Genomic DNA, 13,342 nt, shown 5'->3' on the forward strand with positions numbered 1-13,342 from the left:
TGCAATTCAGAGGAATGCTTAGTGGAAACATACATGTTTTGATATTGAAATAATCAAATGAAAAAGTCAGATCTTTTTTTACAACAATTTCAATGTATCAATATCAAAGAAATAGTGAATGAGCGATGCTGTGTGTGTGTGTCAGCATAATCTTCAAGGTGTTAAACAGGTGTCCATCAACAGACAGTTATGCTGTAGCAGTTGGAGCATATTGCATCACTAGTCGGTCAAACTCATTCTCCTGCAGAAAAAAAAACACAAAAACAAACATTAACGCTCCAGGCTGGGGGAAACGGCTGAGTTGTTTGAACCAGTTGAACGTTTATTTACATTAAGTCTTGTGTAAAAACTGTGTATGCATGTTTGTGTGTGGGTGTGTGGGTGTGTTGTGTTCCAATTGGCTGTGCTCCAAGGACACCAGATTACAAAGTATCAACCATAAAAACAGTAATGGTTTTATTCCATGTCATTCATAATCCCAGATGCACCTTGTGAACCAAATAATCCCAAATCGAATGTACCCGCTAGCTCTTTAAACACCTGATTGAGAACCATAAGGCATGAACATCACAGCTCATTGAGTCCATGACACTGTCGAGAACGCAGAGGTCTGTCAGCGGCACGTTACCTTGGTTAAATAGTCTTTGAGGAAGGGGTGGGTCCTGTGGGCATCTTTCAGCTGGGAAAGGTAGCGATTGGTTACCTTAGAAGGGACGACAAATTAAAGTATTTAAATGTTGCAAGCAGGAAATACTCCAAACTTTACCAAAACAAAGCGGATACAACTGGCAAAATAGTTGGAGTTTGAAAGAAGAAAAAAAGCCTTCAAATCTGACCTTGACTTGATGAGTTTTATCAGCACTTAACGCACCGACATGTCTTTAGAGATGCTTTATTTTCACTAAGTATAAAGTTCAAACGTGTAGAGCAGATAACGAAGGCTTTATTATCATGGTTTATTATCAACTATACACCTTAAAACAGCTCTGGCTCACACAAAGATAAACCTGCCACAATAAGGGTGTCAGACGTATTCTGCCAGAAACAAACAATAGTACAAATTGGTCGTCAGTGTCAGCGTTCTTAGTGTCTATTTTAATCGGCACACTTATATAAAAGAACATCCAATGTTCGAGCACACACACGCGCACGCACACACACACACACACACACACACACACAGGGTTTAAAGTCCCACCTCAGGAGCTTTGCCCAGGTGCTGAGTCAGCACTATGAGGTTGATCAGAGTCTCAGGGTGGCTGCTGTCCTGAAATACACAAACAAGATTTGGGAGTCAGTGGGGAGGATGATTCGAGGAACCCGATTCATCCTTTTGTATAAATGTCTGAATAACAGGTTTGAATAACAAAACACAGAATTTCATACAGGCTTAAACCCGTTAAGAATACACTTACTCACATAAGAATACACAAACTCACATAACATGCTCCCTGTTGCTCTTAACCACACTCCAAAGACTGAGAATACATATATTGAAGGCCCTTGACTTCTCATCACACAGCTTTGAGCAATCATATACTGGTCATAAACTGCTAGATGAAGAGGCCTCCACAAAGTATATGTCGCCACCTATTGTTCAAATGTTGGAAATGCAATTTGTCCTGTCGTTTGTCAATAATATTCACAGAAGCAACTGTTATCTACATGTATGTTTACAAATCAAAACAGGTCAATATCATAACATTTGGAACATTACAATTTATTTTCCTGAAATATAAAACAAGAATTGCTGAAAGAAACAACTTCTGTACATTTGCAGTGGTGACGTTCACCCACTTCAGTTGAATCTCTGCATTTCCACAGGTCTAGTGCTAGTCTGTGACTCACTTTGTCCAGAGCCTCCTGCAGCACGCCCTCTGCCTCCTCCCACCGGTTCTGGGCCATGTAGCAGGCTGCCTGGCCGTTGAGAAGCAGCAGGGTGGAGGAGTACTTGTCAGACATCTCCTGGAAGATGTAGTAGGCATCCTGCAGTTTCTCTCCTCCCTGGAATGGAAGAGACACGCACGCACACACACCTAAACATTTCCTCTCATTTACAGTATGAATATACTCAACATCACAATCCATGTGATGTTGACAGTGGCACATGTCATAGGGTTGATGTATAGTGTGCAATGCTAATCGGAGACTGGTTGTTTTTCCCATATCACTCCAACGAAGGATGCAGTCAAATAGAGTACACTGACAAACTAAGACTAACATTCATTGTTATCCCTAGTTATGACATCCAGGATATAAATTCAACTTTCAGACCTCTGTGCCATTTGTACGACCAGCAGATAATGTCGATTTCCAACAGTTCACATTTTAAAAACTACCGGATGGTGTTTTGAACTTTGAACGGTTATTTTTCCCCTCCCTTCGTATTTCTTTTAATACTTTGTTGCATACGTGAATGATGTGTCAAAAAAACCTTCATGGAAAAGAAGTCGACTTTAATTTCATGGGACGTGAACATTTCATTGTCCATTAATTTCCTAGAGAGAAAACCTGAACAAACTCCTGTTGTGTGAGATTGAAAACACTGACCTCATTAAAGCCTTATAAGCCAATATTAGCCCAGCTGAACACAGCAGAAGCAGAGTGATGGGACGACTGCCCTCACTTGGCAGTGCGTCAGCTTTTGGTTGAACAAACGTACAGCATTTGCTGGCATTGATTGACGAGGTATGTGATACCTATAGTCTCAAATGACATATCAATAGCGGGTCAAAACGATTTTACAACCCCATCACAAAAGGAAGCAGATATGGATATGTCTTTCTCGTTTTGACGTTCTATTAATAGCCTTAAGAGCAAAACAACTAAACATAAGCGAGCCGGATTGACAGATTGTCCGCACTGCTTGGGCAGTGGACCAAACAGCAGAGTCACTCACCACGGCGATGTTGACCCAGGCTGTAGCCAGCTGGGTCAGAGTAGCATCCTCATCCTGGTCCTGCATCTTCTTCAGCTCCTTCCTGTCAATAACATCAGGGGAACGGCTTCAGTACATGACCCATTCCAGCTCATTGCTTTAAATGTTAGACCCAACCGTGTCCAACATGAACGATTGATTGAGCCATTTCAGACGACTTGACAATAATTAACATTTAAAGAAGGCAATCTATGAACACCTTATTAGGAAAGCTTTTGAGTGACTCATACCTCGCCATGTCAACACGATCCAGAATCAGCAGTACCTGAATAGTCATCGCCATGCTGTAAAAAAACAAAATGGAGAGAGAAAACTCTTAAACTTAAATATGAAAATCATATAAAGGAAATCGGTTGATTCATTAAGCCGTTGCTATTAAGCCTCGAGCCACATGATAAAGGCGTGGAGGGGAAAGGGCTTTTATGGCCCAAAGATAGTTTTTTATTGATTTTACTAAATGGTGTGGTTCTTTATGACCAGGATTCCTCTGGTTAGGACTTAGGAAGCACATTTGTTTACATGGATAATAACCTAGTTACTGGATGTCAATCACAATCAATCTTTAGAAGGGTAATAATTCAACACTTTACACAATTTCACAAAAGAAATCTTGCCAATCAAACCGTATTATTATACAAAGTCTATTATTTACTTAGCAAGAAATACATTTTTATTGGTAGAAAGCCCTCTAGTGGACAACACATTTAATAGTGGCATTGCCACTGCATAAAACTGTATACAGTGTATAGGTACCTAGTAAATATTAATAGGCTATATTTGAGCATTAACCATTTTTCTAGAATTTGAATATTAAATATAATAAGGAATGAAATTCAAATGGGATTATAGAGTGTAAGGTGTAAGCAGATGTAAGTGCTCAGTTTTCTTTCCAAGTCATAGAACTTTGTTTGTCTTGCGGACAGCGTTTCCAGTGTGTATCCCAACCCCCTTGGACCATTTTTTACAGTGGCCCTCAAACAATCACACTATAACCCTAGGCTGATTAGTCTTAGCATTTTACATTAACATTTAGGTCCTTTAGCAGACGGTTCTATCCAAATCGACTTACAATAAGTACATTTGTCAGTAGAAAGAAAAACAATATGTCGCTGTCAGTACAGTAAGGATGTTCATAGAACCAAGTGCCAAGCACTAACAATTGTTAGGTTAACCCTTTCCCTGTATAAAACAAAGATAGCTAGGATAAGATGCTACACAATGCTTAGTACTATGTTTAGGTACAAGGACGTACAACATGCAATAAGTGCATACATTATTTTACTGAAACACAGTTCTACTTGTTATTAAGCACTGTAGAGTTAAGACGACCAACCCATCCAGTCCCTGCTTACCACTCCAGGCTCTCTCCCTGGTGCAGCGTGCGGAGAGCGGCATCCAAGTTCATCTCGTGGTAGTAGATGGAGGCGGCCATGAGGAGGAAGGTGGTGTTGGCCGCATCAACACTCTTTGCCATCTTTTTGTCAAGATCTTCCACGATCGCATCCCTGTAGACCATCGGCAATCAACGTCAGCAATGTAATCATGCGAGGGAGTTCAAATATATCTTTGATCTCCATGACCATGAAGAGGGGTCGAAATGTGTACCTGACTCATGCCTGCACTACGGAACCAACACTATAGTAGACCAACTGTATACTATAAAAATGAAATGTTCTCCTGAAAGAACCTTACATTTACACCGGGTCGTTTTGAATGATACTAGGGACACAAGGTATCTGGTATTCATCACCATAACAGTAGTCATTCATTAACGTTTCTCTGTGTATTGTTAAAGTCAGTCGGAGCAGCAACATAGAAATATGACAAACCCTGGCAATTACAAACAAGCAATGCAATACATAACCCATTCTCAGCCCTTGGTGTTGTTGGGAAAAACAGTCTGTCTAGTTACTTGACCAGATAAAATGAGACGGAGAGGTAATAAAGTCTGTCAGCACGAGGGCCTCGGATTTATTGAGTAAAGTAGCAAAGGTAATACTGATTCATAAAGTGTGATTGAATATTCTACGTCCCCTAACAGCGCTGAGGTCGTCCGGAGCTTCGCCTCCGTGGAAGTTCTGCTTCAGAAGAGCACCCCGTGATCCGGTGCATGTGAAACTTATAGTTCTTTCCTAGCCAGGTGTGTGTGGTAGACTTTGTGTGGGTTATCGAGGGTTCTCTTGTCCTTGAGCCTCCGGGTTGTGTTGTCTTTCTGTGTGATATGTGTGTCCTCGCCATCTAGCTGTGGCAGAGTGTTCTCCGCAGACTGATAGGGGGGCTCGGTGTGTTGTGTTCGTTAGATTTGGACCCAGAGTTGACTATATTCGTAATGTAATGTGTCCGTTAGGTTATTTTTGCCCATCAGTGTATGGTGTTAAATGCTGACCTTTTGTTGTCGCTGGAGCGATACTCTGCAAACATCCTGACAGCCTGAAGTTCGGGTGAAGAGCTGGGCTTGATGTCATCCAGCACTACAGCGTACTTCCTCTGCAATCACACAAAGCAAAATACCCCTCATTGAACCATATTCACAGCTACAACACTGAGTACACGCTTGTATCCTTAATCCTTTGCATTAGCCATCGGTCAGGTAACGACTGGACACAAACGCTGGGGTCTTACCTGGGCGATGTACGCTCTGTACAAAAACATGTCTCTCTCGACCTCCTTCTCTGGCGTTGAAGGCTTGAAAGAAATACAAGTTTGGTTGAGGAACCCATTGAATGATATAGGAGGATAACGTTGACACATATACAGCTAGCACTAGGAGCTAGCGCAGTATTAGCTGACAATACACAGGTAATGCTGGATAAACAAATTGTATGTGTCGCAGGAAAACGTTTTATTCAGATAATCACCTTGACCTTCTGAGCCTCGTTGATACATTGCTGATAGCTGCCAATATAGTAGGCATTTTTCACATCGAAGAGCTCATCGACATCGGTCTGCTGCGCCGCCATGTTGACAACAACTTCCTGACACGTCGCAGAGCCGCGTCATCAGAGCGCAATAGGCGGACGTAGAGGGGACCAGTCTACCGGCCGCGATATCTTTTTCGTAGGTCTGGGATTCTCGCCTCTGATTGGTTAGAAGGCTCTCCTTTAAATCGTGTTTCGATTAGTCCTAGCTGTTTGCGGGAGTTTATGGTTAGGGTTAGGGCAGCGCCGGCCCAAGCCTTTTGGGGGCCATAAGCAGAGTTTGTTTCAAGCCTTGGCCCCCCCCCCCCCCCCCCCCCCTCCCTCCCACCACCGCGGTGTCATCTGTGCAGGGCCGGCCCGAGGCATAAGCGAAATAATGGCGCATTTCGGGTGCGGGTCGGTTCAGTCTGCAAAGGTGCGGCACGGGTCGCGTTTCCACCGCCAAAATTGGGCGTGGCCTGGACTGAGCCGTATTGAGCCGTTCTCGTCTCGCAGTACTCCTCTGTTGGGGTACTACTGAGACGCCTGAAAGGGTCCTGGCAAATTTGAGCTACACACGCCGTCCGTTGATTGTTAGACAGAATCGTCCCTTCCGTGCGACAGGGGGATAACAAACAAACACAGTACCCGCAAGCTATTTCTGGCGAAAACGGCGAAAGCTTTGTTTATGGAAGAAAATGTTGTGCAAAAGTTTGCCGTCCTTCTTGGACGTCCTACATGCTTGCTCTTTGTTCATTGTGCGCATTCTTCTTTTTCCTTAGATTTATTAGCAGGCTACACTATGTCGGGCTGCTATGAGTTTGCTTACGTAGCTGCTGTGGCTATCGCCGTCCGGCTTAAACTCCGCCCACCATAATGCCGCATTTCCACCGCAGGGTGGGTCGGTTCAGTCTGCAAAGTTGCGGCACGGGTCACATTTCCACCGCCAAAAGTGGGTGTGACCCGGACTGAGCCGTATTGAGCCGTTCTAAAAAAAAAAAAAAAAACCTTTTTGGGGGGGGGGGGCCCAAGCAGCCGCAGTTCGCTTATGCCTCGGGCCGGCCCTGGGTTAGGGTTAGGGTTAACCCTACCCAAACCCTAACCCTAACCATAACCAATCGGAGGAGAGCCATTCTAACCAATCAGAGGCGAGAATCCCAGACCTACAAAATAAAATATTGCCTACCGGGCAGGAGTAGCATTTACTATTTGAGAATATAACTGTAAAAAATAAAAAAAATAGTCGCTTTATTTCAGTTATCGTATTTATATTTATTGTGAAAGACATTGATTCTTTAACATTTTTACATTTTAAAAATCGCTATACCCTTTATTGACACTAGATGGCGCACCTCCCCGGACCATCTCGCAAAGGGGGCGTTAAACCTTTACAACTGTCTGTATGATCTGTCTTTCATACATAGGCCTAATGTACAACATCATGTATGAATGAGTGACAGTGACATCTCAAACCTTAAAGAAATGTTTGATTCGTGAGTTTCGAGATATATGAGATAGTGTTATAATGAATCGTGTTTTTTCCACCATGCATGCCAATGTCAGATCGACATAATGCTAAGTAGCTGCCTTATCTTGACCTCGGGAAATCCTGCAAGGAAGATTTATGAGACGAGGATATCCTTTGTAAACATCTGTATAATAAATATAATTGTCAAACTCTATCTCACTCCCTCAGTATTTGTCAATGGCAACTTATATTGCAAATGTTATCTGATTCACAAGATACCAGTTTTATAGACCCTATTTTTTTATTTATTTACTACTTTACCAATATAAGTAATGCCATGCTACCAAGCCATAAAACCTCTCGCCTTCCTGCTCATTGTTCCCCAAACACCATTTCCTTTGGGGAAATTCTCAACCTTGGGATTGGGAGCTGGATGGGGAGGATAATGACTGGAAACCGTGATGGGGGCAGGGAATGTTGTTGCAATCTGCGATAAATGGGCCCTTTGACTTGCCTGATTGGGTTGGTCCATTTCACTTGTGCTCATTCATTGGCCGACCACAGCATCAATCCGGGTGCTCTGGAAGCCAGAACAAGTTTGAAACTTTTTTTGCTAAAAGGAATCGAATTACAAACTCCAGTAACCGATCGCACAGCAGAGGGGAGAATCACTCTTTTAATAATTTACAGTCTCTCGCACACACACACGCACTCACTCACCACACACATACAAGTACCTGATAACAGAACGGAGTGAGGAATTTGAAAGGAAACATTTTCGTCGGCCAACCCGGAGACCCGTCAACATGTTGTGAGCAGAAGAAGCGGTGGGCTGTGCGTTGCCATGATGGAGACTTGAGGTTTTGGTTTTGATTAACTTGTCAACTTGTAGCGGTTTGTCGTCTGTCCCCTATCCGACTCACATCCGGTCCCAGTCGAATCAAAGGTAAGTTTCATGTCGCCTTCTCTACACAACTTGTTTGCTGTAGAGATAATCTAAGATTTTTATGTGCGTATATAATAACAGATACTAACGTTAATGCTGAGTATCATTAGAGCGCTGACAATCTGAAAGATTAGAGGAGGCACAGCGACCCATCCCACTTTCACGTCTGGAAATGATTACTGCAACGAGTCATAATGTTCACTTTGTGTGTCTGACTTAACATCATCACCATGCGATATTCCGTTTTGGAGAAACAACACAACGTCCCATTTGAAATGATGAGCAAATTTGGGTTGTTCTGTTTAGGGACTGACCAGCCGTTGCGAACAGACCGGGGTGACTTGAAGGGAACTATATGAGCCAACATGGGTTTGGACAGCAGCACTGACATGTTTTGTAACACGCTGCTGTGTTTACATTGGAAAGCTGTCCAGAACCCGCTGCCCCCCTTGAATCAATACCTCCTCTGTTCAGGCCATGTTCTTAATGTGTCTAGCCCTTTAGTGAGGGTGGGTGGGGGGCTGCTGAGGCTCAACGGACAGACCCTACTAGGCTTGCATTTGGTGTGTGTGTGTGTGTGTGTGTGTGTGTGTGTGTGTGTGTGTGTGTGTGTGTGTGTGTGTGTGTGTGTGTGTGTGTGTGTGTGTGTGTGTGTGTGTGTGTGTGTGGTCCCAGTTCCTGCTGACTTTAATACACCAATAGGGGATCAATTAGCGGAGGTTGGTCTGACTTGGAGTGTCTTGTTTTATGTTTGAATGTGGAAGGTGGTTTGTTTTAAAAAAAAACAACAACGATATATCGCGAGTAGCCTATGTTGTTTGGTTCCTGCCAAGATTCCATGGTAACTCATTGACGATAGCAGGGGGGCGTCTGAACTGCTTTACTGGGCTGCTGCTGCAAAGTTCAGCTGCCCAGGCAGGTGGCCTCCTGTTACCTTGGAAACCTAAAACGGCCCAAGCTTGTCTGGAAAGAGCAAAGCTGCCGGGAGCCATGAAGCTGACATTTTATACACCGTTCTTTGTGCCTGATAAATTTTTTTTTTGGGGGGGGGGGGAAGCAAATGCACTTGGATGCAGGTGGATGCAGAGTTCAAACTAGACAAAAAAAAGATATGTATTGATGGATAACTGCGGCCCAGGATAGCATTGTTGCACACTGATACATTATCTAGGAGTCAGACAGCTGTATCCCTGAATCAGTGTTGTGCATGAACTAGTTAATTTAACAAGTTCATTTTTCTATGAATTTGAACTGAACATTTTTAATTTGAGATTTTAGTGATAGGCAGCTGGTAATGGAGAGGATTCATAAAAAAAAATAAGCACAGAATACTCACTCCCACAGTTTTTCTTCGGTTTCAAAAAGACAACTGAATGAACTGAGCATGAACTAGTTCAAAACTGAATTGGTGAACTATGCACGTGAATTTATTTAAGTTCATGTGAAGTTTGAACTTGCACAACACTTCCCTGAATACACATTACCTATGGTTGGTTTTGGACCCTGGCTGTTCTACTCTTGCTGTCTCTTTTGTCAAATGCCTTAAACAATTGGTGTGTTATCCGGGTATGGGAGGTTAAGAAATCAAAGAGCACATAACGTAATCCGTCATGATGGCTGAATAAATTCCCCTTCGACCGGGGGCTATGAAAATGCAAAAGCCTTTCTCACAGTAGATAGTTGATACAAACTCCATCGTAAAGGGCAATAGGCCGAGTCACAACACTTGACTTGAGTAAAGCTTAAACTGTCACGCAACAACAACTGTCTCATCCCAGGAGTTTCTTTTTTATGAGTCATCTAAACTCAACCACCCCCCCCCCCCCCCCCCCCTTCGCCCCATCCTAAACAACCACTCCAGTTCTAAATCTGCACACAGCCACAAACGTTTTGTCAGCATGGGTGCTCCCTCGCCCCCCCAGGCCGGCTCCCTCTCTCTCTCTCTCTCACCGTCCTCGTATCCGTGCTGCTGACGGTCGCTTTTGGCTCGCGGAGCGGCTGGGCTGCGTGCTGCTACTACTCCTTAGCGTTGTTGATAGTCTGCTGGCGTCTGACCCTCTCTCCCCTCTGTCGCGTGCCCCCGCAGCCCCCCCCCCCCCCCCCCCCCCCCCCTTTTTACCTGTTGCATCATTAGCATGCTACTCCTTAGCCGTGGGTCTATTTTTTCTCCAAATCAGCGGGTTGAATTATTCATCCCCGGTCCATTATATGCCTGACGTGTGAATTATTAATTGCTCCCTGCGAGGGGAGGCAGCTCCGGCAGATCTGAGGAGACGGTGAGGGAGAGACGGGGAGAGACTGACTGCCGTCTCCCGGCAGATTGCCGTAAAGCCCTGCGTGGACGTCTGCGTGGGAGGATGAGAGGGGGGGGGGCCCACGGCGCAACGCCTCATTAGGCGCATACACTAAGCGTCTCCCATCACCTGTGTTTTGCAAAGCGCACGCGTGACCACATGCACGCTGGCTGTGTTTCGGGGCAGCGCTTTTATAGGCTCGCGGCTCACTTCGGTGAAATGCATGAGTCATGCTGCTTTTTCAATGTGCGGTTAATTCACTAGGTGTGAGGGGCATGCAAAAGGAAGTTGAGCGCGCGCACACACACACACACACACACACACACACACACACACACACACACACACACACACACACACACACACACACACACACACACACACACACACACACACACACACACACACACACACACACACACGTGTTTGTGTATGTAAACCACGCTGTCTGTCTGCATGAAAGCCTATGCCCAAAACAAAATCACTCTGCCCCCTTCCATCCCGTCCTTTCACAGTTACGCAACAACTCCAGAAGGAGGAAGATAAACTTAAAAAAAAAAAACTTGATAACGGGGTGAAATTGTCCAATCAGCTGTTTCGAGGCACAGCCATTGGTTCCCTGAACTGTGATCGCCTTGCTGAGCACTGACTGGTCCGCCGTGCGCACACGGCACACGGCCGCACCTTGCATAACAACGCAGGGATTGTCTATTGTCTCGCAAGGAGCAGATGGATTATGTCACGCAGGCCGGGGGAGTGGCTGACATTTTCATCTCAAGTTTGTTGTGTGTTGTGTTGTTGCCCCCGTTCCGGGTCCCGACACACATGTTAACGTGGCCACAAATGAGATGTTTTCAGGGGGAGACCAGAACAGTGTTTTTTTTTTTTTTTTTTTTTTTTTTTGTCGTTCAACCCCCTGGGGATCCAAATGAATAACTGCGCCCAGGAAGTCTGTCTGACGTCGGGGACTGAAACGGAGACGGCCCCACGTAGCCACCAGTTGATAAACATCTCGCCGCTCTTCCGATTTTGTTTGTTTATGTATCCATGCTTGACTCTGATTGGGTCTGTGGCCCATTATTCTGAAAGTAATGGTTGAAGAGAAGCCGTGCACACAGGGTCTTGTGTTACTATAGGCCACCCATCCGGTCTGGTTGGCGTGTGTTTTTTTTTTATTAGCTTCCCTAAGGCATAGTTTACATTGCTTTATGATGTCCCAGATAGTCTTCATCTGGAGTTGTGCTTACATAGTAGTTCATTGTTAGCTTCCATTCATTTATTTCCAGTGTGATTCATGATCGTGTAGGAGTCCAATTTATTATACAGATATAATTTGGGATAAGCATTCCTGGTGTGCTCTGTCAGAGTATGCATTTTTTTAGGAGGGAATCCATGCATTATTTCCAAGATATTTCCGGATAACATTAACTGGAACCATGATGAGATGTTTGCTATCCAGTCCTGTCTTTTACACTATGCCATGGCTGTATGAGATGGGCCTCTCACCCACTCTGTTTATGGCGTTCCAATGAATCTCTATGGAGAAGAATAGGGAAATCAAGCTGACAATATTAGATGTGTTATAGCTGAAGGCCAAAAATGAAATGTTATCAATTTGGATCCGACTTTCTAACATCGTCTCGGATGCAGCCTTTGCCTATAAAGCTAAATGGTCCAGAGAACGTAGAATCTCTTCAGATAAAATCACATTATTATAAAATGCTTTGGGCAGGCATAGGACCCCCTTCTTTTCAGAAAGTCTCTATTTATAAAAGCCAAAATGGTCGCATCTGTTGAAAAATGCATTGTTTCTCAAGGAAAGAGATTCTCAACAGAGGATCGGATTAATAACGAGCAATGAGACTTAATGATATTCTACATCATCACTAGTTGAGACTGATGACAAGGTGTTATTTTGAAAAATAGGCCAAGGCAATTATAGTTGAGTTGTGTCCTTAAAGGAAATCGATGTTGGTCTCATGCATGTGATGTGTTCTCTGTGTCTCGTCCGCTGGGTTCCAAAGTGGTATTATTCCGTGTGCCGTACAGACTCTTCCTTAGCACGAGGTCCCGCGCGTCGGGCAGACACTGCCAGAGTATCCAATTTCCGTCCATTTCTCACCTGTCACCAGCGAGGGTGCCTCTGACTGACAAGCGGGTTTAACTCAAAAAAGCTGCAGCAGCCTCCAAAAAACCTTTTTTCCAGACAGCCCCCAGTGGAAGCTGTTCTGTCAAGGACGCCAACCCCAAACACGGGGATTCGCCGTACCTGCCTCCGGAAACAGACGATGAAAAGCCAATTTAAACCCACACGTGTTAAGGGAAGGAGGTGGGGGGCATGTTTGCCCTGACCCATCTCCCACAATACTCGCGCTTTTTGTAGTTAATCCTCTCGGCTGCCATCGCTCCCCCCCCCCCCCCCCCCCCCCCCCCCCCATCTGTTCCACACACACAGACAGGCAATCGCAGAGTCCAGACGCGCCCGCCTCCACCTGCAGACGAGTGGGAGGGGTGGTGGGGGGGGGCGGGGGCGGGTGGTGTCATGTCCCTGGATAAACCAGCCGGGCGTGCAGGGTCTCTCGCTGTCACGAGAGGGGGGCGCTGTCACCGGGTTGCAGGAGGTCAGGTTACATTTCAACGAGTCATGTTTGTGTGAGCCGGCGGCCTGTGTGAGTCGTGTGCGTTGGATCGTACGCAGCCTTGTTCTCCGAGAGGGAGTCGGCCAGGGGGGGGGGGATTGTGTGTTGGCTACGTCTAGTCCACAACGGCCTTGTAGTTATATGCAGCACAGCTTGTTGT

General features: G+C 45.0%; 1 protein-coding gene across 1 annotated transcript; it reads right to left on the reverse strand.

Annotated features, from left to right (window-relative positions):
- Positions 1 to 57: 57 nt before the first annotated feature.
- On the reverse strand, positions 58 to 5,933 carry cope (COPI coat complex subunit epsilon). The gene is made up of 10 exons (XM_084473289.1): positions 5,797 to 5,933; positions 5,561 to 5,623; positions 5,325 to 5,425; positions 4,291 to 4,443; positions 3,169 to 3,222; positions 2,900 to 2,981; positions 1,849 to 2,004; positions 1,199 to 1,267; positions 629 to 703; positions 58 to 241 (listed from the first exon to the last, which is right to left on the reverse strand). Exons 1-10 carry the CDS (start codon positions 5,896 to 5,898, stop codon positions 188 to 190), a joined length of 909 nt encoding a protein of 302 aa, XP_084329415.1. The 5' UTR covers positions 5,899 to 5,933; the 3' UTR covers positions 58 to 187.
- Positions 5,934 to 13,342: the final 7,409 nt, after the last annotated feature.

Source organism: Micromesistius poutassou, assembly GCF_964030765.1.
Source record: "Micromesistius poutassou genome assembly, chromosome: 9".
In the NCBI taxonomy this organism is placed as follows: domain Eukaryota; kingdom Metazoa; phylum Chordata; class Actinopteri; order Gadiformes; family Gadidae; genus Micromesistius; species Micromesistius poutassou.

What these genes read in the sequence shown, in the direction of transcription:
- cope (XM_084473289.1), bottom strand. Translation starts at nt 5,898, where the DNA reads ATGGCGGCGCAGCAGACCGATGTCGATGAGCTCTTCGATGTGAAAAAT. An exon ending in ACAGAGCGTACATCGCCCAG is followed by an intron (nt 5,426 to 5,560) that starts GTAAGACCCCAG and finishes GTGTGATTGCAG; the next exon opens with AGGAAGTACGCTGTAGTGCT. An exon ending in TCAAAGACTATTTAACCAAG is followed by an intron (nt 242 to 628) that starts GTAACGTGCCGC and finishes TTTTTTCTGCAG; the next exon opens with GAGAATGAGTTTGACCGACT.